This window comes from Carassius gibelio, chromosome A3 (genome assembly GCF_023724105.1).
Source record: "Carassius gibelio isolate Cgi1373 ecotype wild population from Czech Republic chromosome A3, carGib1.2-hapl.c, whole genome shotgun sequence".
NCBI classification, from domain to species: domain Eukaryota; kingdom Metazoa; phylum Chordata; class Actinopteri; order Cypriniformes; family Cyprinidae; genus Carassius; species Carassius gibelio.
In genome coordinates, this window is record NC_068373.1 from 14,646,635 (window position 1) to 14,674,353 (window position 27,719).

The 27,719-nt window shown below is 37.1% G+C and overlaps 1 protein-coding gene across 4 annotated transcripts; it reads left to right on the top strand.

Moving 5' to 3' along the window:
* LOC127948612 (epithelial membrane protein 2) lies at nucleotides 1–27,719 on the top strand. Of its 4 annotated transcripts, none has more exons than XM_052545204.1 (6): nucleotides 1–135; nucleotides 486–584; nucleotides 24,802–24,916; nucleotides 25,052–25,148; nucleotides 25,456–25,596; nucleotides 26,477–27,719. In XM_052545204.1, exons 3-6 carry the CDS (start codon nucleotides 24,839–24,841, stop codon nucleotides 26,644–26,646), a joined length of 486 nt encoding a protein of 161 aa, XP_052401164.1. In that variant the 5' UTR covers nucleotides 1–135; nucleotides 486–584; nucleotides 24,802–24,838; the 3' UTR covers nucleotides 26,647–27,719. The 4 variants fall into 4 exon arrangements, with proteins under 4 accessions (XP_052401164.1, XP_052401155.1, XP_052401139.1 ...); XM_052545195.1 differs by lacking the exon at nucleotides 1–135 and adding an exon at nucleotides 22,275–22,437 and having other exon boundaries at nucleotides 501–584; XM_052545179.1 differs by lacking the exons at nucleotides 1–135; nucleotides 486–584 and adding exons at nucleotides 13,128–13,292; nucleotides 22,275–22,437.

A 27,719-nucleotide genomic window follows, 5' to 3' on the forward strand; every position in this document is an offset into this window, starting at 1 on the left:
GGAAGCAGACATTAGTTTCTGGTAACAATGGAGTTAGTTTCCTAGACCCTCCCTAGGGCCATGTCACTATATACAGGATGGCTTGGTGCTTGAATTACCCAGTTACGGATGTGAGAGCGACATTAAAGGCAAAAGGTGATTGGCTGACTTCTGACTTTGGGATTGACTCTTTTAACATTTGAGGCGCGACTCAATTTTTACTATAATGCTGTGGGGTAAAGGCGGCAAATTAAACCTCAAACTAATTAAACACGAGTTATGATGGATTTTCCATTATGTTAGTTCATTTATCCATAAGAAAACAGTTTTATTAGGATTTCTTCTGAAAAAAATAAATAAATAAATTATCCTATAGTCCAGAGGTTGGTTTGTTTCTTGATGGTTAGCTCCAGTTGATTAGTCTTTTAACTAACTTTCCTTTACCATGGACAGGGAATGTAATATGAGATGTCCTCTGTTTTTACACCCTTCACAAATGCTTATAGAGTGCAGCCAGCCATGAAGAGACACACCTATGGACAGACATTATGGGACGAGAGCTCTCTTCCCCCGTTCATATTAAACCTCTTTCATGAATCCCTCAGGTATGCTGTGGAATTTTCTATTTTGCTGATTTGATCAGAAAACTTTGTACAGAAGCTATATTTCCTCATAAAGGCAATACAAAATATTACTGTAGTAAATTTGTAAAATGCATTTTAGCTTTGACAGAAAAAGAGTCAAATGTGCAGCGTTATAAGAAGTCATTTTAGTGCAGGCAAACAGCAGAGCAATACTTCATTCTGTTCTGTAGAGGGAGACAAAGGAATCACTTAAGAGAAGGGGGATTGGTAAATCTGAATTTATTTTAACATTTTTATGTAATTAAATTTTTTTTTATTTAATTTATCATCATTTGAATTAATTAATTTATAATAACTGAGAAATATCTATAACCTCAAACTATATTTTAATCAAAAATACTAACACAAAACTGCAACATTTTGAATAACCACGCCATTATTGTATATTATCAGTCTTAATGGTAGAAAGTAACTGACTACACATAAATGTGTCTCTGTAACCTCAATACCTCAGGGCAAGTGCACAGATAAATGTCAGTTTGTTGCCAAGGAAACTATTCCACCTGGCTAGTTTAAGCCAGTTCTTATGGTTATCGTCTTTATGTTAGAGCCAGAGAGCAGAAATTGGTTTTAGAATGTTATAAAAAGGCAAGACAGGGAACTAAGTTTTTGCTTTGAGCGTTAAAGGCACAGTATATATATACTGTATAGATAATGTCTTGTACTGTAGATGCACACTGAATTTGATGGATCAAGTCTTTTTGTCATGTGCATCACCGTTATCTTGTGCAATGTTGGAAATGAATAATTTTCTTGAACTAATATATATATTCTCCTTTATCATGAATCATACACAGTATAGGCTTATCTCATGGATGAATGACAATGAATGAAGAATGTTTGCATCTTAACTGATCTGAGATGTCAAATATGTGTTGTTGTTGTTGTTTTGAGCACAGCCAAGTTTTTCCACACAACTGAGGTATATAGAAGGTGTTTTTGATGTTAAGTTCTCATAGGACAACATTTATTTGCTGGTTAATCTAGTTAAGAAGCACACCTGCATCCAAAACACAACATTCCATTAGCATTTACAATCAGCAACCATAAGTCTGTTTAAGACTGATGCTTGTATCTCAGTTAATTGAGAAAAGATTGATTGAAAAGTGATTTTTTTAAGCAGAGCATACTTTTAACCCAAGTCCTTTGAGAAGTCAATGAGTCTATTATCTCTTGTATCTCAATTGCTTATTGAGAATGAGTGACATCATGGCTGCCTGTTATTCATGCATTTATTCCTGAATTAATTCATGCATACTTTTCAACCAAATCCTTTGAGAAGTCAATGAGGCTTCTTCAGCTTGTTGTTAAAAATCTTCAAAATACATATTTGGACATGATTACCCTGCTTCCTATGTTAGGTAAGATAAGGTAAGCTGTCTTTTTTTCTCTTGTAATTTATTTATTTTTTTTTTATATTTTTTTTTTAAGCAGAGCATATTTTCCCCCAAAACCTTTGAGAAGCCAATGAGGCTTGTTCAACTGGTTGGTGAAGAAAAAGTGACTTTAGGGCTGCCTGCCCGACCAAATTAAAAAAGTTTAAATTACACATTTGGATATGATTATCCTGCTTCTCAGGTAAGTATTACTATTATTATTTTATTTATTTATTTATTTTATTTAACTATTATTATTTTTATTATTATTTTAGCACACATTTCTTTTATTCAACCCAAACTCTTTGAGAAGGGGAATCTATGATGGAGAAACTGAGCTAAACTTCCATTTGATGGGTCTTTCTTCCAGGCCTTAAGGACAAAGACTTAAATCTGCTCCACTTCCCTCAGGCCCGTTCGCTCTCCTGCGCAGATTAGCCTGCAGGGCTAGTGCGGGCAGTCATGTCTACAGGATTAGATTTTGCTCTTCGAAGCTTGGCTATACCACATACAGGAACGACTGGACACAGGCACTTGAACCGACACAAGGTTTATCAGTAAGCACTCCAGGAGAGCGGAGAATGTGCAACCAATATCCATGGACGCCCTTACCCTGAAGGGCCAGAGACACTTGCTCATGTTCAACACTTGTTAACAAGTATTCTCTTATGACGGCCCTGTGGATCATTGAGAGTTGATCTCTTATACTTTCAGCCTTCTCTTCCAGAGAACGATATAGACTGCGGTGGATTTTCATCATACACAGCCCTCACTTGATATACTAGAACAACACGACTTCTGTTCAATGAAGTGTCTTGGTGATTCAAAGAGGAACAGTAGATGTGTCACAGATGATCCGGGATTTCTGCCAAGCCTTCATTTAATCCAATATATTTGGAGGAATGCTTGAGAGAACTCAGGCTTTTCTGTGTCTATGATTCATCTAATGCAAATTCAGTGCTCAGAAGGCTATTAAGCGAGGGTGCTCATTTTTCTTTGGAAGTTAATTACAGTAATCACCATAGCGGTATAGATAGAATACACACTGTAGTGTTATTCTGACCTCACATTCCTCCCAATAAAGGATGTATGTGAACATCCAGCGAAAACTGCCATCGCTGGTTGAAAAAGAACACTGTATTTTATCAACTATATTTATATTTTATTAATAACCAAGAAGATGCTAAATTAACCAGAGAAGATTGGCTGAATGTCGCTCTGTGGAAACAAATATCAACAAGATTAAACAAATCTTGAGCCCTCCGAGTTATAAAGTGCTGGCCAAGCAAAGAGAGAGGAGAGAATGCAAATGTGCATTGCTGCAGTGACTCAGAGTGCCAGCGTGCTGCCCGTGGGGAGAGGCTCACTGGCATCACAAGCCATCACAGTGATAGGATTCACTCACTAGAAATGTGCTAATCTTGCCATTTCTAATTTGTCTCCATATAGCACTGTAAAGGAAATAAGAGAGTCGGACAGAAACATCAGCACACATAGTCATACTGGAGCGCCCGAGTCGCACTAAAACACTGCAGTGTCAGAATATGACAGCATACAGTACCTGACACAATTTGTTCTTGTGCTCCATCCGCAGACCCTGCAGGAGATTTGTTAGATTGAGAGGACTGCCAGTGAGCTGGAACTGGCCATTGCTGAAAAATAAATAAAAAAATATCAAAACAAAAAACCCTGAAAGCAGTGCAGACTATAGGAGGACTGCAAACCAACCCACTATAAAATATAAAAATGTGTGTATACTGTACATATCAAAAACAATTTGGGATAACTTCTTTAGATTCTTTAGAGCTCTTGTTTAATCTTTTCGAACGAACGATTCATTACAAGAACCAGTTCATAAGAGTCATGCTCGTCAATCAAACTGAGCTGCGTGGTGTGTTGCTGATTCACAATAAAGAACTTTAGCTTGCATGTTTCTTTGTGAATAGAATAAGTCTTGCCTTCCCCTCGAGGACAAATGTAATAATGACGACACGTAAGAAATACATGTATTTGACCCATTTTATCACATTCAATTTAGACTGCAATCTCGGATCAAATAAATTAATTACTGGAGATTCCTCAGACATTAATCAACATTTTATCTAGCCTAAGTTTCGTATTTTATTATTTTTTTTTTAAATGACGATTGAGGGTCGGAAAAAGAGAATTCGGTCTGAGTCAAAAAAAAAACAAACTAAAAAAACTAAAATAGGTGATTAAAAAAAAACAAAAACAAACGGAACTGTTACTTTTAAGAAGGATGTTCCAAACATTTAGAACAACTCCCTCTTTTTCAGCTTTTGTCTTTTCATACCTGTTCATTATACTCAAAGCATGCATTGTTTTTAAAATGAGATTTTAGATTATTGTGTTGGTAATAATAAAGACTGCAGGCACAGACCCCATTGTTGTGTAGTATTGCTCTCAAATCCCTCAGTTCAGGCAGTGTTCATTCACATACTCAGCTGTCATTATCTTTAAAGACTCACATTCCTTTGAGTCGATTATTGCTTGGCCCATATCTCAGCCTTTGTTTATGCTGTCTGCTCATTGTTATGAAATCTTTCGGCTGTATCAGAGCCCTGCATGCCTCTCATGGTAATACTACAGTTCTCACTTAGTTTGTCAGACAGGATCCCACAGCAGATCTGTGCCAGCTTGGAGATTTGTCTTTGTGCATTATGAGAAACTGACATGTCTGTTAAGATAAAACGAGTAGAGCCAGTGACACAACAATTGAATGTAATATTAGACATCTCTGATATAGAATGATGTGTGTGTGGCACTGAGGGCTGGGATATCTACGGGACAATGAACATGCTGGAGCAGTGCCTCGGTGATGCACGTGACACAATGCGGCAGCTGGCTGGCCGACTTCAAGGCCGCATTAGAGCAGGAGAACAATTCATTGTTTATAGACCTGGAGCACTGCACGGGCTTGCACTAGAGATTTCCCTGTGCACCTCGCCAGGTGTAAGATTCATTCAAATTTCGAAGCACAACAAACGCATGTGCAATGGTGTACAGTAGGTTTGGTCTGAGCATCGGGGGACCCAAAGAGGGAAGCATTTAATTTCCTGGTGCATGCTTCCTTGATTTATTTATGTATACAGAATGGTTTTTTGTGGTAGTTAACCTATCATCCACACAAACAAATCTGGTTAATAACACAACTGCAGTTAAGTAGTTAACAATTACTTAGTTGTTTGCATCGAATATGTGAGGTTATTTGTATTATTTAAGCACCTTATCAGTTTGACAGAATTTTCTACTTGGGAAGTGCCATCTCACTAGCTTTATTTAAAATTTTTCTATTGAAATGTTTGTTTCCTGCTCCATAACAGATGTTGTTATAATTTCATTAGGCTCTTGTTCACGTCATCTCTTGGAATACCCAAAGCCAGGTTTTCATAATATCAGTCCATTCAGTCCTTATACATTTTATACATGAGGAAAATTGATTGCTTTGTCAATAATTCATGTAGTTCCTGACTTTAAAGCTCTTGATTTTGTGTTGTACTTTCCCTTATGAAAATTAGCTGTAGTTCTCGTAACTGTTGCATCGTTACCGTAGAGCTTTTATCATAGGTAACAGCACTGATGGCTCTCATTGCCATGCATGGTCCAATGTAGACTTTTTTTTTAAATGAAAAGTAGCCGCCTATAAATTTAGAAACTCTAGCTACAACATACCCCAATTGTAATATCAATCTAATAGTGACTTATTTTCTTAACAGATTATTTAGTATTAAGTTCCACAAAATTTACCACAGTAACTTTTAATACAATGAAACAATAATTTCTAAGGTAGTCAAGTCAAGAGTAAGAGAAGGTCAAGAGACCTTCTAATTAATATTGGTGCAAAACAATTTTTGTCTAATTCTCTTTTTAGATGATGTGGCTGTTTTGATGTTCGACTTTCCACATAGTGTTTTGAAGAAAGAAATTCTCAGTAGAGTTCAGATTTTTGCACATTTCATCATCAGGATTGTGATAGAAGTTTTACAGAGAGGATATCTTAGCAAAGTCTTTCTAAGTGCTCTGTCCATCTGGATCAGTTTTTTCAACCACTGTTAGGTTGTCTCAGCCAGTTTTTCTTATGAAGGTGTTTTTTTTTTTTTTAAACAATGATGCATGACTCATTTCAAAAGGCAATAAAAAAGCAGCACGTGTGACATGCAAACCACCTCTAAAGAGTGCCAGCTCTTCACAACCATTTCACATCTCATGCATGCAAATTTTGTCCTGCTTTGGAGCATCAAAGGCATTACTTGTCATTTAGTTCCCTGTCTTCACCTTGCTGCAGTTTTTGTTATTGGGTGGATTTATAGTCAACAGCACTCAGTTTGCAGTGTACTCACACTCCTTTCAATGCAAAGTTGTCATGAGTGATTGGAGTCTAGTCCTTTGATTAAAGTCAATAGGATAGACTGCAACTGTTACCACCCACTTTTCCAGCAGCTTCGGTTCCTGAGGCATTTTCCTCTATTTTTCTCCATAGAAAAGAATTGCTCAATAAAGACGTCACATTAAATAGAAAGGAAAATGTCAATAAATCATTTTCATGTCAATAAAATAGGCAGGAAGTGAGTAAAATATAAAGTAAGAAGGTTTATGCAGAATTGGAAAATGAACAGGATTTTTATTTCTGTGACGTAGCTACTTCCAAAAGAAAATGGAAATTCAATGAGAGAAAGAAAAAAAAAAAACCTCTATGGGACTTTATTAATCTGGAATTGATTCGATCTTGGAAATGGGAGTTACTTAAAAGAGTAAAGCCAGACTCAATTTGAGATTAACACTGTCTAAATATTTGTTTTTACCTGTTGGCTAACATTTTCTAATACGTGGCCTAAGTGACATCAGTGGAAAAGTTGTTTCAGAGGAACGGCAAGTTATCGCACACTGCTACTGCTTTGTTATAGCTTGTTTTGTTAACCAGAATACACTTGAGAGTAAAGCTAGTTTCTGTTTGGAGAAGATAAATGTGTTTTCATCCAGTTTGTTTAACGTCTCTTGTGCCAGCAGAAAGCAGTCCATTGAACCTTGTCCAAGATCCTGTACTGAACCTCCATCAATAGCAAGGTGAAAATTCAATCTTGGTTTTCAGAAAGAAAAATACATCCATTTGATTTAGCTCTGGAACATCAGCCTTCACCATTTGGAGTTTGATTTGGTTTTGAATATGTTACAAAAAGAAAAGCTCATTTCTCGGTATTATATTGTGAAATACATGAAATCCCAAGCAATGTTATGAGGCTGAACCAAATTTGGCATGTAATAATGTGTGGTTGCCAGGATGGAAAATGCTGTGTATGTGATCCCTAACACTTTTGTCCCTCTCTTATATGTAAATCATATGGTTAGATGAAATTTAACCCAGTTAAACCCTACAGGTCAGGTATGTGAGGTCAAACTGGCCATGTATGGCCAGTCACCATTCCCAACAAGCCAATTGGCCTTGAGACATTGCAACCACCATTCATGACACAGTTGCTCCAGGAAGGAAGAGAGCTGTCTATTTTGGCTGCACTCTGACTGGTATAATTTTAATCCATTCCTAAGGAGAGATCTAGAAATGCATTTCCTTACAATACCAGTTTTCCCTCTGAGAATATTGCAGGGCAGGGCGTCTTGTAGGATCTTACGGGGTGTATACTAGGGTACTAGATCATCAGTCACTTTAAGGAGGCAGTATGAGATGTTCGTCTCAGGGGAGAATTGCCTGGATTGACCTCAAACAGCTGCGCAAACACACTGCCATCATACAAATCACATCAACAATGAAAGATCACTGCCGATGGATTTTTATTGTGACAGTTGATGAGTGTGAAAGACATTCTTTACAGAGTCAGTGGTAGCTGAATGCTGAATAAATGAAGGTGTGTTAGAAGATTGCTTGCAGTGTAATTCAACCCTGGAATATTCTGACCACCGTCAGAGACAACACGAAGATAAAGAGGTTCTGTAGCTTCCTGTCGTAAGTCAGTCAGGAGTGTGTGCAGTTTACCTCTTAAGTCCAGTTCAGTTACAGTATGACATTTTAAATCATTGTAGCAAGCAAACAGGATGTGGAATTTAAATATTAATTCAAATCTGTTGGTTCTCACATTAGTATTAAATTCCTCTCTCTGTCATTCCACTTCAACTTTATGTGAATTCCACCTGTCTATTGAGAAGCAAGTTCTTACATTTTGAATGTTGCTCAAGCCAGGTAGTCATCCATTTAAGATAAGACCAATTTACTCCAATTCACTGTGGATTTATTGACCCACAGTATATTTCATTATTTATTGAGGTTATTGAGGTCTGTCGATTCAGAAGGTGTGGTCTGGCATCATTGACCTGAAGCCCACATCATCATTTGGGCTGGCTCAAGGGAAACTGCTCCAACAACAGACAGAAGCTACGTAGACTTTGTCGAGAATATTGGGCACAATTAGAGATCTTTTATAAACCTTTCATTCAAATTCATCACAAAGGCCACTTTTGTCTTAATTCCCTTCCACTTCTGCAGGGCTATGAGAGCACTTGAGCTTAATCAGAACAGGGAGAAAGCAATTCAGTCTGCTTATGTCAGTGTGAACGAGGAGCCCCTGTCATGAGTCTGGAGAGCTCTTGACTCCTCTGCTTAAATGCTCTACTGTGGGTCACACATTTTAAACAAATGAACGAAAGAGGAAATGCAGACTGTATGGAAAATACCCCCCCCCCCCCACCACCATTTCCCCCGAGCAATTGGGCAGTGTCTCCATGCTTAGAGTTTAAGACCAACTTAGCTTCTCAGCAATAATAATAATAATATAACATTTTAATTGCTTTAAAAAACTTGATTTTACAACATTTTCTCTTGATATTTTTTTATTACTTTTTAAAACTGGAATACAAAATGCAAACATGCATCTATTTTCTCTTTTAAAATGAACTGTAACTATTGTAATAAAGTATGAATTAATATAAGAATTGTGTATATTCTTTTTGCCATTTCAAATGAGTGGCAGCACATGCCTGCACAACATTTAGCTATAAGACTTTTTTTACTACCATATTTCTCCACCTGTGATCTGGTCATCACCCTCAGCATTCTTTCCAAAACAGCCTGCAGCTTCTGACCTTCCTCCTCTGCACTTTTTCACCCCAGCTGCTCAAGAATCCTGATTACGCAGGATTCAAAGTGAAGAAAACAACCACCTAAGACCATATAGATTTGGTCTTCATTAGAGGTTTGAATGATCACTGTGGCACTATCATGTTGTACTATCAAAACATTGCTGTTGGAACATTCCAACCATCCCACTGGTAGCAACACTGGTTTAACCAATGGTATCACACTGGGGGAAGGACTGTATGTTAATATATATGTCATTGTTTTTGTAATTTGAAAAATAACACACTTCAGCTTTAACTCAGAGACAGTTTCACTAGTTCATCAAAAATAATATTCGAGAATAGTGATAAGCTGGGAGGAACATGTGACCTGGAAGTACAATGGATCGTTAAACAAAATTGATTCAACATAATTGACTCAGAGACTGCATAAATGCACACAGCATTCCAAATGCATGAATACTTGTTCCATTTTCCCTGTTTCATTAGGCAGAGATCTGAAGTACAATTTTAGACTGGTGCAGAGGGTGTAGAGAGGCCACGGTGGGGCCTCCCCAGTCTTTGGCTCAACCTTATTCTGCACTGTTTGGCAGTCAGTCTGCTGTTTCACTGCTGTCTGGATCTCCTGAATTTCCACATCACTGCACTGACTGAGCCTGAAGCATCCAGGCATCCAGCACAAAGTCTGAGCACAAAAACCTGCTATTTCTGATCCAAACCAGAACCTTTTTTAAATGTAAACAAGGCATAGATTTGATGTCTGTAACGTTTTGATGAGCCATTGATAGGTTGATTTGGCGAAACATCTGAGCTGCCCAGAACAGCAACATCGGCTTAATCAGTGTTGTGATTTTACTTGGATTTGGCAATGCTAGTTGTGCAGAAATTACACACTTAACTTTTAATGCACTGCAATACTATTTTATTTATTATTTAAGTATTTTATTATAACATTTATGGCATCTAGCAATGTCCTAGCAGTTGTAACTTTTACTCCAAATTTTTTGCTGTTTAAAGTCTGATAAATACTGATTTTACTGCATTAAATTGTTTAAAGGTCCCCTTCTTCGTGATTCCATGTTTTAAACTTTAGTTAGTGTGTAATGTTGTTGTTAGAGTATAAATAATATCTGTAAAATTCTAAAGCTCAATGTTCAATGCCAAGCGAGATATTTGATTTAACAGAATTCGCCTACAAAAAACGACCCGTTTGGACTACAGCCCTCTAGTTCCTGTAGTAATGACATCACTAAAACAGTTTTTTTGACTAACCACCGCCCACATGAATACACAAACAGGGGGCGTGGCCTTGTTGCGCTCCGACTGAGAAGAAGGAAGAGCTGTGTTTGTGTTTGTCGCCATGTTGTTGAAACGCTGTTTTTTTTTTCATCTAAGAGTCCAATCACCTTTGTGTTTAACAAATTTATGTTTAACTCGGTTCCCGAAAATTATAATCCACATGTAAAACTATGTGCAGTTCATTTTGCTGAGGACAGCTTCCTCAATCTCAATCAGTTTAATGCTGGATTTGCACAAAGATTATTCTTGAAAGATGGAGCAGTTCCCTCTTTGTCTGGAGAAGGCGTTGTTTATGGACCACAACGAGTAAGTGTATTTATTATTTAAGTTGGTGTGTTTAACAGTTTCTGTAACTTATTACACAAAGGGCAACGCTGTTTAGCTTTGTTAACTAGATGTTAGGGCTGTGCAAAAAAACAAATGCGGTTTTCATGCGCATCTCGTCAGTAAAAACGCTCCTGTGACTATAAATACATCTCCAGCACGTGTGTTCTAGCCCAATCACGTTACCAGGAGGGCAGCCTGCTCTCAGCTGCTGTCGAATCACAACACAGGTACCGCTGGCCCAATCAGAACCTGTTACGTATTTCTGAAGGAGAGGCTGTATAGACCAAGGAAGTCCTCAGCCCGTTTTTGGAGACTTAGGTCTCTGCAGAGCAAAAGGGGGCGTTTATCACCATGTGGGTGTTTTGAAACTGCTGGGTGTTTCTGAATTATGCAATCTAAATGACCACCCTTACCCAACCCCACCCCTAAACCTAACGTCACTATTACATCAACCAATCAGTTATCATGGTGTAAAAACACCTTGATCTCGTAACTCCCATTACTTTCCTGCAGAGACCTATACTTGCGTTTTTGTGACAGTGAAAACAGCAGTATACAGATAGGTGAACTGTGTGAAAAATACTGTTTTTTTACACGCGAAACATGAACACGTTATATTGCACATTGTAAACACAATCAAAGCTTCAAAAAAGCGCGTAAAACAGAACCTTTAACATTCTTCTGTGATTGAACAATTTTGTCAACAAAAGCATACACAGCTGAATTTTTGCAAGGCAGGCAAAAAAAAAAAAGTTTTCATCTGCTTGACGTGATCATAGGGATTGTTTGTTTTTGTGTGGATTGTGCAACAAAATGTGGGCTGTGGGTAAAAACGGCTCATAGGAATTTCTTTTGGCAATGCTTTCCAAAGGTTGTTAGTTGTATTTCTGCCGTCTTTAATTGAACAATGGCACATCAAAAGCCACTGTGGATGTAAATATAGCATGAGCAATATAGCATGAGCATAGCTCTGTAATCACTGCAGAATACACAAAATGACAGCTGAATGACAAAAGAAGAATGCATTGAGTTTGCATGCTTGGAAACTCACTCTTTTTTCTAGAATGGAGTTTTACACAGAATTTTGGCACCGGGTTAATCGCATAAAATACATGCCTGATGCTTCAAGTTGTAAATAAGCACAATCATTGATTGAGAACGTGACAAGATTTGCTTTCCTATGACAAACCTTATACAGTCCTTTGGACAGGCATGCAAAGAATTTTCTGACCCCCGCCCCCATAGATGATAAAGGCATGTCAGGGGTTAGAATGAGGACTTTTAGTGCAAAAAGAGAAATCTAGAAAGTGTTTACAAGGTTAGTGTTGCATATTTGTGTAAACGACTTAGACAAAAAGTGAAGAATCTTAAATATTTCCTCTCTACTTCATATCTTTATTTTTTAATGGGGGTTATTTAATTTTCAACATTTCACAAACTTTAAATCACTTACTTTTAATGTAGAATCTCACTGTACATTTTTAGGATTTAATAGTGTTGGATATCTGATTTTCCTATAAAATGAAGGTTTATATATATAAATATATATATATTTGGTCATGTAACTTCTTCATGTCCTGTAACATTAACAGCTGTTTACTGAAAGGAAAGTACAATCAATCCAGTCATAAAGTCAACTAGCTTAGATCTCATAAACACACACACACACACACACACACACACACACGCACATACACACACTCAGGAAACCCAGGGAGCCAGAATCCTGAGGATGTAATGCAAAAGGGAGGAGCACACAGGAAATTAATAGACAAATATTTGCAGATGGCATAAAACAGTGGTGTATATCAATATAGCTCTGTTACATAATAAATATGCATAGTGGAGTTACAAATGCATAGATACATAGTGCCTATCTATGTATATATGTACTTAACTACAAATATTGCAGATATTTTATATCTGGACTTTCACAGAAGCAGCTGTTTAGAAGAATAAGAGAGGGGTAGCTGAGCATTCAGAGGCTGAATTTGGGGGACAAAGCCGTTTCCTTTGTGAGTAAATCTTCTTGCTCCAGTCTTCCTGCCGCTGGCCTCATTCTCAGTTCCCGCCAGGAACAGGCTAAGACTTTCCTCTGCACTCTTGGTCTTCTTCAACACCACAGAGAACCACATATAGACAGACACACAGAAACCACCAACCAAATCTTTCACACTCTCCTTCGAAATCACTTGAGAATAAGAGGAAAAGTAGAGACATGACATGATGTTGACTATTGTAGTCAAAGAAAACCTTGTCACGATTTAAAAGAATGTATCCACAATGAATTCTGTGCATTTTGTCATAACACCTCATGCTTCCAGAAAGCTTCCCCTCCCTCCCTTCCTCAGCACAGCACATATTGAGTTCCAGACCACACCCAACCAGAGTTCTGGGCTGTTTAGGATTTTGGAGAGGAGGAGCGCGCACTTTTTCCTCATTTCACTACTACTACTACGTTTACCCTGCAGTCACGTTCACACTTGCATCACTTCATCTCCACATCTGGCTGCCCTCTCCAAACTCTTCAATATTTGACCCTTTAGGCTTCTCTACAGCGGTGAGTGTGAATCATAAGTTACTTTTTCTACATGCATGCAGCCAGTTATTAAGTGAGCCATAAAACTCTTCGAGAGGATCACAGCATCTTTGATGTCTAGAAAAGACTGGCTGGGGTAAGGCAGTTGATTTATTGCTGGCTAACAAGCGTTAGTTTTTAATGTGTTCGAGCGTTTATTGCCTGAAAACATAAACTGAAGAGGAGAGAGTTTGTCAGGAAAGGGGCGTTGGCGATAATGCTTCACTGATGAATCACTAGCGTATACTTATTACTAGACTTAATATTCTTAATATACGTTTTGCTTACTTGTTATATTTTTCAATCTACTTTAAAGCTAGTGGGAGAATCCAGTTTGGCTTCAGGTTTTTTTTTTTTTTTTTTTTACAATAGAAAAATAAAAGTTTTGAAAACAACACAATATAGCTGTATTTAAATCTCAAATGTTTGGCGCTTTTGCATTTTAAAATCATTAGGAATGAAGTACCACCAACTTTGTCTCCCATATCGCCCCCTAGTGAAAGCATCTCATCTGTCAATATAGGCTGAAGTATTTTTTTTTAAGTTCTCAAATATATATATATATATATATATATATATATATATATATATATATATATATATATATATATATACTTCATAAATCTTACTTTTTTATGTGATTTATAATTGTATATGAGAAAAAAATGAGTATATATTATATAAACTACCCTGTGTGAATGTTGAATGTGTAACATAATATAACTTTTTAAAAAAAAGTTTATATATTCCTAACTTTCCTAACTGTAGTGAATAAGTAAATGCTACGTGGTACATATTTTATGTTTTTTTTTCTTTTTCTTTTTTTTTTTATTAAATAATCATGTTTAAAGTTGTAGATGAAAAATGTATGTAGGCGTTACAAAAAAGATGCATAATGGATATAGTGGATGTGATAGTTTGTGCAAGGCCAAGCATCGCTCCTACAACTTGTTTTTTGTATATTTGATTAATTTTGCATGTGTGGCTTTTTATCTCACTCAGCTGAGTGTGTGTGAGACAGACAGTCACAGTGATTTCTCAGTGGCACATTCCAACGTATTGCTCATGGGACAGTTTTGGGGGTGGGGAGTGTGAAGTGTGTTCATGAGGTGCAGGCGTTTTCACTGCACTGGATTTCCGGAGGCCCGTCTGCTCTGCTTTTACAACATAAACACAGCCACAGTGAGTGCCATAATTCAAACCGACCTATCTAAAGCCAAACCTCTCTAGGAAAGGATATTTGCACGAGCCTTAGTATGATGTATAGTCCGGCCACTGCGAAAGCTCCTACCCACTGTTATTTGAAACATATTTATCAGCCTACTCACAGTTTGTGTACTAGTCCAACTTATCCATACCTCACACATACTACAACTCTGTTGTGGTGGCCATTTCGCACCAACACCCCTGCTGAGACACCCCTGTCTGTGTTGGATGATTTGGACAACGAGATGGCTTCTTTTCCATGTATTAAGTTTCCATGCTGCGAAAAGGAGAGTTTTTTCCAGTTGCTTACTGACCAAGTTGTTTCCAGCCTCAGTTTCTCTCTCTCTTTTTTGTTTTGGGTCACTGATTGATCTAGCAGAACTGATGCCACTCAGAAATGTGCAGCTTGCAGGGCTTTCCAGAGAATAGGTGGCGGGTTTTGTTTGCGGATGGGTTGTTTCATTAGAAACTATGCTGTCAACATTTGGATCAGGAAATGCCTCTCCTTTTGGCTGAGCCAAAGCTCTGGATGCTTTTTTTAACCCTCACATCCAGCTCAGAGTGACTAAGCTACAGGCGGCGTTGTGTTCCCCTCAGTGTTTGTAAGAGACTGCATTCCAAAATCATGTTTCTCTCTCTCTCTCTCTCTCTCTTTTATGAAATGTCAGTAAATAAAGTAACATTTTGAATCAGTAAACTAAACTAAATGACTCAGAACAGCATGTGAATAAACATCCACTTGATATTCACAATATTTCAAAGCAAAATAAAACCATTGGACTGTTTCCATACATACTCTTCTGATTTGATTAGGTTTGGATCCCATTTGATTTGATTCTGAAACATTTAGGTATATTTTAGTTTATCATTTCTATTTTGCTTGCTTGTGAATGAAAGACGTTGTTGCTCTTCTAATGCAGTAAATTATATTAAAAAAAGTTTCAGACTGAGTCAAATGGATAACTTGATTATTTGAAAGAAACTCATGAGTCATTCTTTTTGGCCATTATGGTACATTGGTCAATCTTTTTTATATTTACTGAAAAGAACCGTCTCATAGGAGTCATTTATTGATGAATCATGCAAAATTGGTTACGTTGTATGGCTTTGATTCACTTAAAAGTACCGTCTCATAAAAGTTATTTGTTGATTCATAGTCAAACTAGATTGGTCTAGCTGAATGATTGTTTTTCTGTGCATCAATAGCCTTTTTCTGTCATTATTTTGCAGCCCCAGTCTTTTTATTGCATCATATTAAACACTGCAAACTCATTTGTAACGTGGGCAACATGTGATGTACGCAGTCCACATGCAAACACGTGCTACTCATCTTTAACTCGTCAGTTCATATTCAAAAAGAAACTTAGGCCACTGGATTCTGAACTGTAGTTGCAGGGTGATGGTAAGGGACAGGGAGCTGTGTCCAAACTCTATTATTGCTTCAGCAAAATGGTGACAAAACATTACAGATACTTTAATCTTGCCATGAACTACTAATGTGAGCATTCAGAAGATAGTATCAGATCATTGGAGTGTTCTCAGCAACATAATATTTGTGAAATAAGATTAAAAAATGATTTCCATTGATACGAGGCTTGGTAATCTTTTTTTGTTTTCACCAGTTACACAAAGAATTACACTGAAACTCATTCATCTCCACTGACAGGTTGACTATCTATAGTCACAGACGCAGTGGCTTGGCAAATGTGTGAAATGTAAAACCAATTTGAGTCCTTGATGCTATGATGTGTTTGCATGTTTTTCGGATTGAGACAATGAATTGCACATGTTGCTGTGGATTTTGATAACCAAGTGTGCACAAGGGTGACATTGCTGAAGTCCCATTAGCTTATGAAAAACACTCTTATTCACGCTACCAGTCTTACCAGAAACCCACACCAGCTTCAAACACAAACACAGCACCATGTTTAGCAATAAACAGTCACATTCCTTACTAATATAAGAGAGGAAGAAAACAACAGGGTCTCCTTGACAGACATGCACTTAGAGGCAAGAGGGGGATGTGCTCATGTGAATGTATGTCTGTATTGTCATGCCTTAAGGTGGCGTTTTAATGGTCAATTTTCAAACATAAACTGCATTTTATAGTCATTTGGAGAATTAGTGGGAGGGTGCTTGACTAAAGCGATCATATTCATGTTGATGTTGATTACTGATAATTCATATTAAAACTTACAGTCTTATACTTTATGAACTGAAGTATTGAAAAGTGTAGTGCAAATTATTATAAAAAATTATGTAACTAATATGCAAAAGAAAATAAATCCTCATAACAGGAGGGAGTAACAGTGAAAATAACGACCTAGAAATAGTGTACAATCAAAAAAAAAAAGAAAAAAAACATAACAAAAAAAACCTTTATCTTCTAGGTAGAAAATAGTTTTTAAACGAAAGGCTAAACACACTACCAATATAAATAATCATCATAAAACACTTAAAAACCAAAAAAAATATTTTAATATCCTATTTAAAATGTTAATCACAGTTGGGATAAAGGCCTTCTTATATTAAAGGCACTTTATACCATCTGCCAGAGGGAAGTAACTGGAAAGAACTATACATGGCATGAGAAGAGTCTCCCACAATAACAGAGGCTTTCCATTTTTAAAATAAATGTAAACCTTCATTTGGCAACAGTGCAACTTGATCAAAACATTGACATGACAAAAAAATGACATTAAATAAATGTTTAATGTTTTTACAAATTACTGTTTTTACTGTATTTTTAATCAAATAAATGCAGTTAACACAGAAAACAAACCCTTGTCTTGTCTGTGGCTTTAGCACAGTTGAGATTTAAAACTGGCTGCTTAGAGCACTGGATGCAACAAGAAACTCCTTTGGAGTAACAATAGTTCTCTCTTCATCCCTGCTGAAAGATCAAAGGAGCTACTGAGAATCCGGACTGTGTGTTAATGCATTAAACACAGCTGTCCTGATTCTCAGAGAGAGGGGTTGTCTGGATGTGGCTGCGGGGGTTCAGCAGCGTGTCTTTTGACAGATCCATGTGGGCGTCATTTCTCATGCTTGCGGCATGTCATCAGTGGAATGTGATGTGAAAACAGTGCTTGTGGCACCTGAGCACAGTTGCTCTGCGGTAGAATCATAGCAATGAGATGAAAGCCTATAAGAACCCATTTCACACTTTCAACCCAGCAGGCCACACCGAGAGCCGAGCGGGACCCTACAGTGTGTGAATGAGGCTCCTCCTGAGATCAGCTGCAGCAGTAACACATGTGCCTTGCCAAAATACACTCCTTTTACAAAACGAGGAGTCCCTTGTGCCAAAACTGTCCAGTATGGTGTTGAAATATCTGTGGAGAACCTCAGGGTTGTGTAAAGGGACCTTAAGGCTTTGTAGAAGTAGCTCTTACACTGTATACTTCATTCTCGCTGGGAGTTTGTTTACTTTTTGCTTTACTGGGTGTGGCTTATAGATGATACCCAAAATAAAGCTTTGTTTTTCCTGTACATTAAACTTCATTGAATCAACCATGAACACCTTTGCATACCAAAGTTTTCTAGAGCCAAAGTTAGCAGCTTGTGTGTTCCCATTCTAGTTCACAAGCACCAATGGTACTAGAGTGGCTGAACAGTGAGTAAAATATAATCAGAGATGTCAATGATAGATTTGATTGTCAGTGTGTGTTCAGAGTTGTATAATTTCATTTCCTGGGACACTGTAAATGTAAGGTGCATTTGTTAATTTGGAGAGCTATTTCTATCTGAACTGACTCAAACATGACTCACTGGTGTAAGTGTAGTTTGGTGTAAATGAGTTTGATTCAGACATATTCTTGTTCATTCTTTTATATACAATTTTAATTATTGGCTCTTCCAGTGAAATGACACACTTCTCTCTGATGATGTATGCTGGAATCTGGATTTCTCCAAACATTTAGTCCGTATAAACTTCATCCCTTTCTTAAAATTGACTGCTCTCTCTCTCTCTCTCTCTCTCTCTCTCTCTCTCTCTCTCTCTCTCTCTCTCTCTCTTTCTCTCATTTTCTCTGTGTGACTGTCTCTGTCGATCTCTTTCAAATAACTTAATTAATAATTGCATCAGAATGCTATGGCTCAAGCCTGTTACCAGCTTAATGACGTTTTGGAGCTAGCAAAAATGGCATTGGATGAGATGCGGAAGAAATAATAGCCATTTAAGAACAAAAACCAGATGAATCTATGTGGTAACCGTAGTATAAGTGGAATAATTGACTCCGGGCCATTGAATTAGAAAAATAATGCACACCCGAGGTGTAACGGGCACATCGCCAAGCGTCAACTCCTCCGGTGTGCATTATTTTTCTAATAATTCAAAGGCCCAGAGTCAATTGTTCTGTACTTATATTAAATTATATAAACATTTTTTGGACCCATATGTTCTTCAGAATATATACTATATTTATTATTATTTTTGTGTGTGTGTGTTCTGCTGAAAAGGTTTGAACAGAATGAGAGTAAGTAAATGGTGATAGAATTTCACTTTTTCGGTGAACTATTTAACACACCTAAGATTTAACATTGTATATGTTATAAAATGTGTGATGTTATTCTTGGAAAAAATGGAGAATTGTGGGTAAAAAAAAAAAGGGGGACCAGTATTCTGATCACATGAAGGAAGCACCGCAGACATGCCAAAGACATGTGATGGAGGTCTTCACATTTAATTGACTTTAAATCATTCTAGTGAATTGCAAACATAAACCAGATTACAGATCAAATATGCTGTATGGTGGGATGTGTGAAAATGCTTATCGTGATGTCTTTGTGTGAACTGCAGCCATCGAACGTTAAGAGGCCTGTTAGGTAATCAGTTAGATGGGGCCCAGCAGGCACATTTCAGCTGCTCATGCCTAATTTTAACTTTATTGAGCAAGAACAGGGCTGCATTTAATTTATGGCTGTATTTTAGAACAAACACTTGTCCCTGACAGGATAAACACGAGTGCTTCAATGAAAATGAGTCTGTGAGAATGCATTGATCTTAATTAGATCATTGTTTATAGCTATGAGAAAGCCTAGCACTTGCTGAGAGATGAACATGTTGTTTATCCATGGCTGTTAACCTTCACAGCTTCACAACTGTTTCAGAGAAGGGTTCTTTTTAGCCCCTTTCTTTTCATCCTGGCAGTGAAGGATGTCTACAATAAAAGGCGTGCATGGATTGACTCCACACTAACTTCTGTGCATTATAATTTCTTCACGTTTCTGATCCTTTGCATGTTTTTCTTCCCTTTTATCTGCATTGTCTCAGATCTCAGAGTGTGAGTTGGTCTTGGGACTCCGAAACAACCCATAAATAGTTTGTTGCTGACATTTGAAACTGCAGGCCATGTCAAACGTACACACAAAAACATTCCCCCTTGTATCCCTCATTTACTTTGAGGTGTTCCCTCTAGCTCAGCATTGATAGTTAAGGTCAGGTTAGGTCAAACTGGGTGGTTATGTGTTCTGCAGTTCCCATTTGCATGTTTTTGTCATCATTTATTGGTTTATTTAAATGTTGGATTATCTGAAGTTCATGAGCAAAACATTTGCACAAAACCTAATTCATAAAACACTTTATCTTTTGGATTCCGCCAATGATCTGTTATGGATATTTGACTGCATCATGTTACTGAGGAACATTCCTTTCTGTGAGGTCATGCTGCTTTTGTTTAAATGCTGTAGATGAAACAATGACGCACAGTTAAAATGGGATTAATTGTTGGGTTGTCTGTGCAGTATCTGTTGCCTTTGATGTCACAACTCAGAATAGTCACTATAGTGAAGAGCTTTGTAATTGTTTTTGTGGTCAGTGGCAGTTCATCAGAGGACTTGGGGAACTAAACTGCCACAAAATGAATCAAAATAAATCAGCAAAAGCTATAAAAGTAACATTTGTTTAACTCTTATAATGTAAAAAACATAAATTGTATATATTTTTTTTTATAAATGTGTATGTGTGTATATATCCGATGGGACTCATGTTCATGGATAAGCCAATGTTTTATTAGCGTAGTAGAATGAAGACGTCTGAGCGAAATGAGGCATCTGAACGAGCACGACACATGACTCAAAAGCAGCAGAGCCTTTTTTCCCTGCGTTCCATTCGGAAGGGCTCATCCCTATGCCCTTATCCCTTCAAAGGGTCTACCCTTTTCAAGGGTTTAAGGGTGTAGGTGACCAAACAAATGTTTCTGAAGTGCCCTTCTGCGTCATCATCATGTGCCCACATGGAGGCGCCGTCATCATGCAAAGAATCTGCGCAAAGGATCATGGGAACCCGAAGTGTCTATCAGATGCACCCTTCGAAATCCTTCATTCCGAAGGGCCATTTGAAGTAGCTGGTTTTGAGCACTTTGGTTTGGAACGACCTTTCAATATGGCGGCCATGATTGTTTCACTCCGAAGTGCTCTTTTAATTCCGTCAGTCGACCGCTCCCATTCCTTACAGTCATGCGTTTGTGGGGGAAAAAAGCAGCACTGTTTTATCTAATAGATGCGTTTTAAAGTTCTGTTATAATGCTACTCTATGCGGTCATCATCGTTCTATTAAATGGGTCATATGATGCTTTTTTAAAGATCATTATTTTGTGTATTTGGTGTAACAGAATATGTTGATGCCTTAATGTTAAAAAAATAATAATTCAAATACTGTACATTATTGTAGATCCTCTATGCCCTGCCTCTCTCAAACGAGTCGTTTTCTACAAAGTCCCTCCTTCCGACAAGAGCAGTCTGTTCTGATTGGCCAACTGACCCAGTACATTGTTATTGGCCGAACACCGCAAGCACTTGTCGGAATTATAATGCCCCTTTAATCGCGAGCTTCATCTTTTAAAATAAATGTAAAGGCAGTTGATAATGTGCTTAGTTTTACCATCAGTTCAAGCCTGAAAGGGAAACAGAGTCGCATGACAGACACAGTTATGAAGCTTGTATGTGTTTGCACTACACATGCCACGGATGGTTTAGACAGCTGACTCCACTATGTGACGGTCATGAAACGGTCGTCCATAAAATGTATTGCTGTTCTGTTGTTAATAATCTTAAAGATTCCTAAATGCATCTACTTTCGGAAGGCCAAATTAAGTGCCTTTGTTTTCGCCTAGATACACACAGCGTCTCCCTGACATGGCTGCTTCAACACTAACTGTTGTTACTGAAATCACGCCTTCTTTCTTTGCGTGAACATTTGGGCGGCATTACACAAATATTACCACATAGTGATGTAGACATGTGGGGACGTGTTTGAATGAGCCATTTTAGGAGGGCGTGGCAGTCTTAAATTTCATAAATAATATCTCTTTGGATATGAGACTTTACAGATCTTCTTCATGCACCATGAGCTTGTAACACTCCAAAGAGACAGGAAACATTGAAATCGCATCATATGACCCCTTTAAAATGCACATCATATTAAAGCGTCTTTGGTTTTCTACAATACAAAACTGGATATCGAGGACTTATGACGTCATTGGCAGGTGAAACAATGACACTATGGACACTGTCAGTGTCACTAGGTAAAATTGTTTATTTCTCTGGATTTAAACTTTCTTTAAAAAAAAATCTTACAGGTTGTGCCTTTAATATTTTAAGGTTTATGGATTGGCACTTTTCACATACATTGCATCAATGTTTTACAAAAATGTATGATAATCAAAATGCTGCCGATAGAGCTTAAATTGTACTGAACCTGGAAGTATTCCTTTAAGACCCTTGTGATTGTGGTATCGCCTCTTCTGATGATTACAGGTACACAGTTCCTGTGAAGGCTGAAGTGGTTCACCCGTGAAGCTGATTCCACGCTTGCTGTTTGCCTCGGTGAACCTCTACAGCAGATCTTTTGTTCCGGAAAAGGCCTGAGGGGACTGTGTACAGAGGATTATCCTTCTGTGCAGCCAACATACAATTTTCAGTATGTTCTTCCTCGTGTATTCTGTGTTTGGTGGGCCTCTGTCTAGTCAAAGGGTTCCATTTTCCTCACTTCTTAACCATCGACAGGAATTTTCATCCTCAATTTCTCACCATTCACAGAGCCTCTAGTAACAAAACATGGGTTCTCTGTGTTAAATGCCACATTTGTGCCATCATGGATTTCAGCATTAACAGGCGCCTCCCAACAGCTCTTAGAAATGCAGATATCCAAACTGATCTCAGATGAAAAATAAAGATGATGAAAAAAAGGATTAACTTTAAGACCTTTATTAAGGAAGTTAAGTAATCTGGATTCATTATAACTAGCTACTTTATTTATTTTGTCTTTGCATCCTTTTTCAAGCTTGAGAGCTTCAGTCTCCAAAAATGCATGATTAAAATATTCAAGTTTTATTATTATTATTAATTTCTTATTTTTGTTTTTAATAGAATCATCTGCTCAAGACATGTCCTAGTTCAGATCACAGATTTTTGGACAGCATGTTTTGAGTTTTTGGTCCCACGGTCTTTCTCCTCTTCTACGCCTCTCAGTACAACAGAGGAAGGCAGCTGAAGAGAAAATTAAGACCATGTGTGGACCGAGTACACGGTACACATGATTTAATGAGACCAGCCTCCCACTTTAAACTCTACAGAGACAGACAGCTAATGTAGGGAAGGGCTCTAGAGGATTTCCACTACAGGCTCTGAATAAATGACCAACATTCTCACACTTAATGCCTATGCTCAATTTTGTTCCCAGTACCGTCCCTGACCTTAGAAGAAATTGTGAAAGTAAAAAAAAAAAAAAAAAAAGGTTTTCAGACCTGTGTTTTGCTCTGAGAAACTTGTACTAGACGAGCATCATCATGTATCCTCCCACATTATTGTGTCTCCCTTGTGAACTTTAATATGACTGTGTTGGCTGAATCCTTCTGGCTCAGTTGTGTGCTGTAGTTGGGAATGTTTCTTTGCTTTCTTTAAGCTGAGCTCCATTCTTTAACCATTTTCCCGCCTAAACTCTGCATTGCCCAAATGCCACGCCCAGTTTCCCACATCCCATCTTAAAAAGACAGTTTACCCACAAATGAAAGCCATTATATGTACATTTCTACTTTTTGTTCCAAACCTGTATTGACTTTCTGTCTTCAACACCAAAGGAGAAGTTGAGCAGGATGTCCAGGTTATTTTGTACACAAGCTCAGTAGCACCACCTCAGATCAGATTCATACACCTGGAGCAAAACAACTTCATACTTAACTTAATTAAAAGGTAGTTATTGATGGTCTGGTTGTGTATAAGCGGCATAACAAGGAAATTAGGAAGATGTGCATGTTTTAAAGGAGGAAAACATTGTCTTTGATACTCGACATAGTGCTGAGGTGATATCATCCTTTGTAGTGTCTTTTTTGTAGTGTCTTTTTTATTGTATCCTCAAGAACTGAACATGAAAGCACTTCAGTCCAAAAAACGAGTTTCTTATCTCCAGTATAAACTCACACATACTATACAAGGTGAAGAGGGAAAAAGCCATTTATAAATGACTCGGTGTATACAGGCTGAGATGTATAGGCTGTCTGTATGTGGCTGTAGTGCAGTGAATCATGGGAAGCTAAATTAGCATTTTAGATTTGCCTCCTTTCTACTTGAATGATCGATGAAATCAAACAAAATTCATGTAGCTTCTTAAACTCGATGCTAAAAACATTTTATTAAATAAAATGAAATTGTTTGGCTATGTATTGTTTTTGCGTGTTTAAATATGTATGACATTTATTTGATCATATTTCAGTTTGTATCATTGGTGCAATGTCTAGTAAGTGTGCAAATCAGAAATGGTTACTAATAATATAATTAATTGGTGACACTATAAAATCATATTATTTAAAATGAGCAATGCATAAGTATTTATTAATCTTTGTTAACATTACTACAAAATACATTTGATTGTTGTTAATTCATGTTTCCTTGGGTCCATTACTTAATATTAACAGATAGGCTACAACATTTGCTTTTAATAATGTATTGGTAATAATTTCACATTTACATTAACTAAGATTATTATGCTGTAGATGCATTTGTCATTGTTGTTGTTAATTTATGAAATGTACTTAATTAATATTAACAAATGAAACCTTAATGTAAAGTGTTACCAAATAATTAAAAAAATAATGTTTATCTTTTGATTTCTTGTCATTGGCGTAAAAATACAAATACAAAATTCTTCCAAGGTCACAGTGCAGAATAAGAGTATAGGTTTTGCCACTGAATCTAGAGAAGCAGAAACCAACAGTTCCACTTCTCAGTCTAAGCTTTTGTTCATTTAACAGGATTATTATATTTCTGTATCTTCTTCCCCCCTCAGATACTCCAGCTTTTGATTTTCAGTTCCACCATCAGCCATGTTGATTATTTTGGCCTTCATCATCCTCTTCCACATCACCTCTGCCATACTACTCTTCATAGCAACCATCAGAAATGTAAGTTGATCTTCTTTAGTCTTTTTTTTTTTAATTAGTCCGCTTTAATCAACTGTAAAATGTACTGCTATAACAACTGTATTCGTTTTATTTAAGAAATTCACATATATACAATATATTCTCCATCTATTCAAGGTATGGTGGGTTTCGAAGGGTTACACCTTAGATCTCTGGTATTACTGCAACTCCACAAATTGTTATGATATACCGAACAGTGCAACGGATAAGGCAGGTAAGCCTTGAGCCTTGATTCTCATAAAATCTAAATCAAATATAACTACTATTTACTTTGGTCTGAGCAAAATGGTGTACAGTATGAATGCTTGTGTTAATGGTATTGTTTAAAGTTGTTTATTGATTAAACCTTGTTTGCAATGTATATGAATGTATTTGGATGTGTTCAATACAGGAAAATGCTAAATAGAAGTATTTTCTGACAGTGAATTTAGGACTCCACCATATACTGTATATAATATCCAGCCATTTCTTGCTCAAAATTTGGACAAATAAACCTGTCATGTTCTCTTCCTCTTTATTAGCCTATCTTCAGATTATCCAGGCCACCATGATACTTGCTACGATCTTGTGCTGTGTGGGTTTCTTTGTTTTCATCCTTCAGCTCTTCCGTCTGAAGCAGGGCGAGAGATTTGTCTTCACAGCCATCATCCAGCTCTTGTCTGGTGAGTTCCTGCCCACGCAGCATATATTTCAAATCATAGTTAGCAGTATGATTGCGATTTCTTAGTTACTCTCTATGTACTATACAAAGAAAAGGTACAATCAGCCATTCATTACACAAAATCTTAGGTCAAGAGGGGTCTTGAATCACCTTGAAGTATCTGTACTGTAATGTTCATGTCATGTTTTTAATCTGTAAATTGTCCCAGCTTTGAAACACTTATTTTGTAAGATGGACACAGGAAAACGTTTTACATTTTTATGACAAGTACAAATTGAGAACCAATTTGGAGAAATGTAACTTTGCATCACTTGCTCACTAATGGATCGTCTGCAGTGAATGGGTGCCGTCAGAATGAGAGTCCAAACAGCTGATAAAAACATCACAATAATCCATAAGTAATCCACACCAGTCTTGTTTAGTGAATGTTGTGGTGGTAGAGGTCAACAGGGAATGGATTTTTTCACTTGAGGAAGTGTTAAAGTGGATTAAGATTAAATGATGTTAACTGATGCACAGGAGTCATGTGGATAACTTGTGGATTACTGTGAAGTTTTTATCAGCTGTTTACACTCTCATTCTGACGGCACCCATTCACTGCAGAGAATCCATTGATGAGCAAGCAGTGTAATAAAACATTTCTCCAAATCTGTTCCAATGAGGAAACAAACTCATCTACATCTTGGATGGTCTCAGATTAGAATTTTTGGGTGAACTTTTTTATCCTTTTTTTTTATTGTATACAAATGTTTAATTTTATAAAATGTTTGTATTTATTATATTGTTTGTTGAATTTGATTTTTGATGTGTCATGTAATTGTCTGTGAATCATAAATACAACCAACCAACTGTAAATTGCCCCTTTTTTTCCCCTCCCACAGCTTTCTGTGTGATGACCGGTGCATCCATCTACACTGCAGAGCACTTAAACTTCCAAGACGAGAGTTTTAAGGAAGGAGACTACGGATACTCCTTTGTTGTGGCCTGGGTCGCATTCCCCATGACGCTGTTGAGTGGCTTTATGTATCTAGTGCTAAGAAAACGCAAATAAAGCACAACACACCACCTCACTAGCTGCCACCAGCTACAGTCTTAGCCAAGAGACTTTATTTGGAATGATACTTGTTTTTGTTTGAATGAAGTAGATCATCTTATTAATCACTGCATACTGGAAACTTAATTAGAATTTATGCATAGTGTATGTCACTTTTTTTTAACCCCTGTTGCATAATTTAGTTAAAAATGAAAAAGTGCTGTGACTTAGAGACATAAAATAGGGAATGGAAAAAAATACCAGAGTGGGATATAATACGACATATTTTACACATGGAACCACTATGGGCTCAACATGTATTCATACATAATGCATGATGTAACACTTAGTGTGTAGAAAATAACATGCTAGTGTGATGTTTCCTGGTCATTACATGTGCCTGTGGAAAAGCAATTAAACATAAAATCTGAAAATATGGGGCTGCCAGTTTGCTGAGCACTATATCATACTTGAAGCTGAACAAATTATCAATATTAGTGGCATGATGTGTTCCTGTATTTAGTGTGGTTTTTTTGTTGTTGTTTTGTTTTTGTAAAATAGTCTTTTAGTGTTGACTAATTACATTGCATGTTTTTTTTTTTTCAGCATTTAATTTGAAATCACTGTTAACATAAGTACAGATCTGTAGTTTTTTAGGCATTGTGTTTGATTAGGGCACTTGGGATTTAATTCATATTCATGCGAATAACTTTAAGATAATGGTGTTGGTGAAGCACACCGATGGTTTCAGTTTTAATGTCTAATATATAATCATTTCGTCCTCAAATCTGCTATGGAATAAAAAGCAATTAGTTATATATTATTTAGGCAAAAGTGTTAAGCTGTATTTATTAAGACTAACTGCATTGTTGCTGTTTATATATTTTGTAATGAAGTATTATATCAACAGGTGTGAACATGTTTTTTAATGCTCAATTTTCAGAAGGTGTTAATGAATATTAGTGAAGGCTTTTGTAATGGGAATGAAACCACAATGGCAGCTTTTTTTTTAAATGTCTGCTTAGTTGTTCAGGTCAGGTCTGTTTCTGGAGATTGATCCCCACCAAGGGCTCAATATTGTTCTTTTTTTT

Excerpts from the sequence above, each read along its gene's own strand:
- LOC127948612 (XM_052545204.1), top strand. The coding sequence starts at position 24,839 with ATGTTGATTATTTTGGCCTTCATCATCCTCTTCCACATCACCTCTGCC. Across the intron at positions 24,917-25,051 it reads TCATAGCAACCATCAGAAAT|GTATGGTGGGTTTCGAAGGG; the intron begins GTAAGTTGATCT and ends CATCTATTCAAG. Across the intron at positions 25,149-25,455 it reads CAGTGCAACGGATAAGGCAG|CCTATCTTCAGATTATCCAG; the intron begins GTAAGCCTTGAG and ends CCTCTTTATTAG.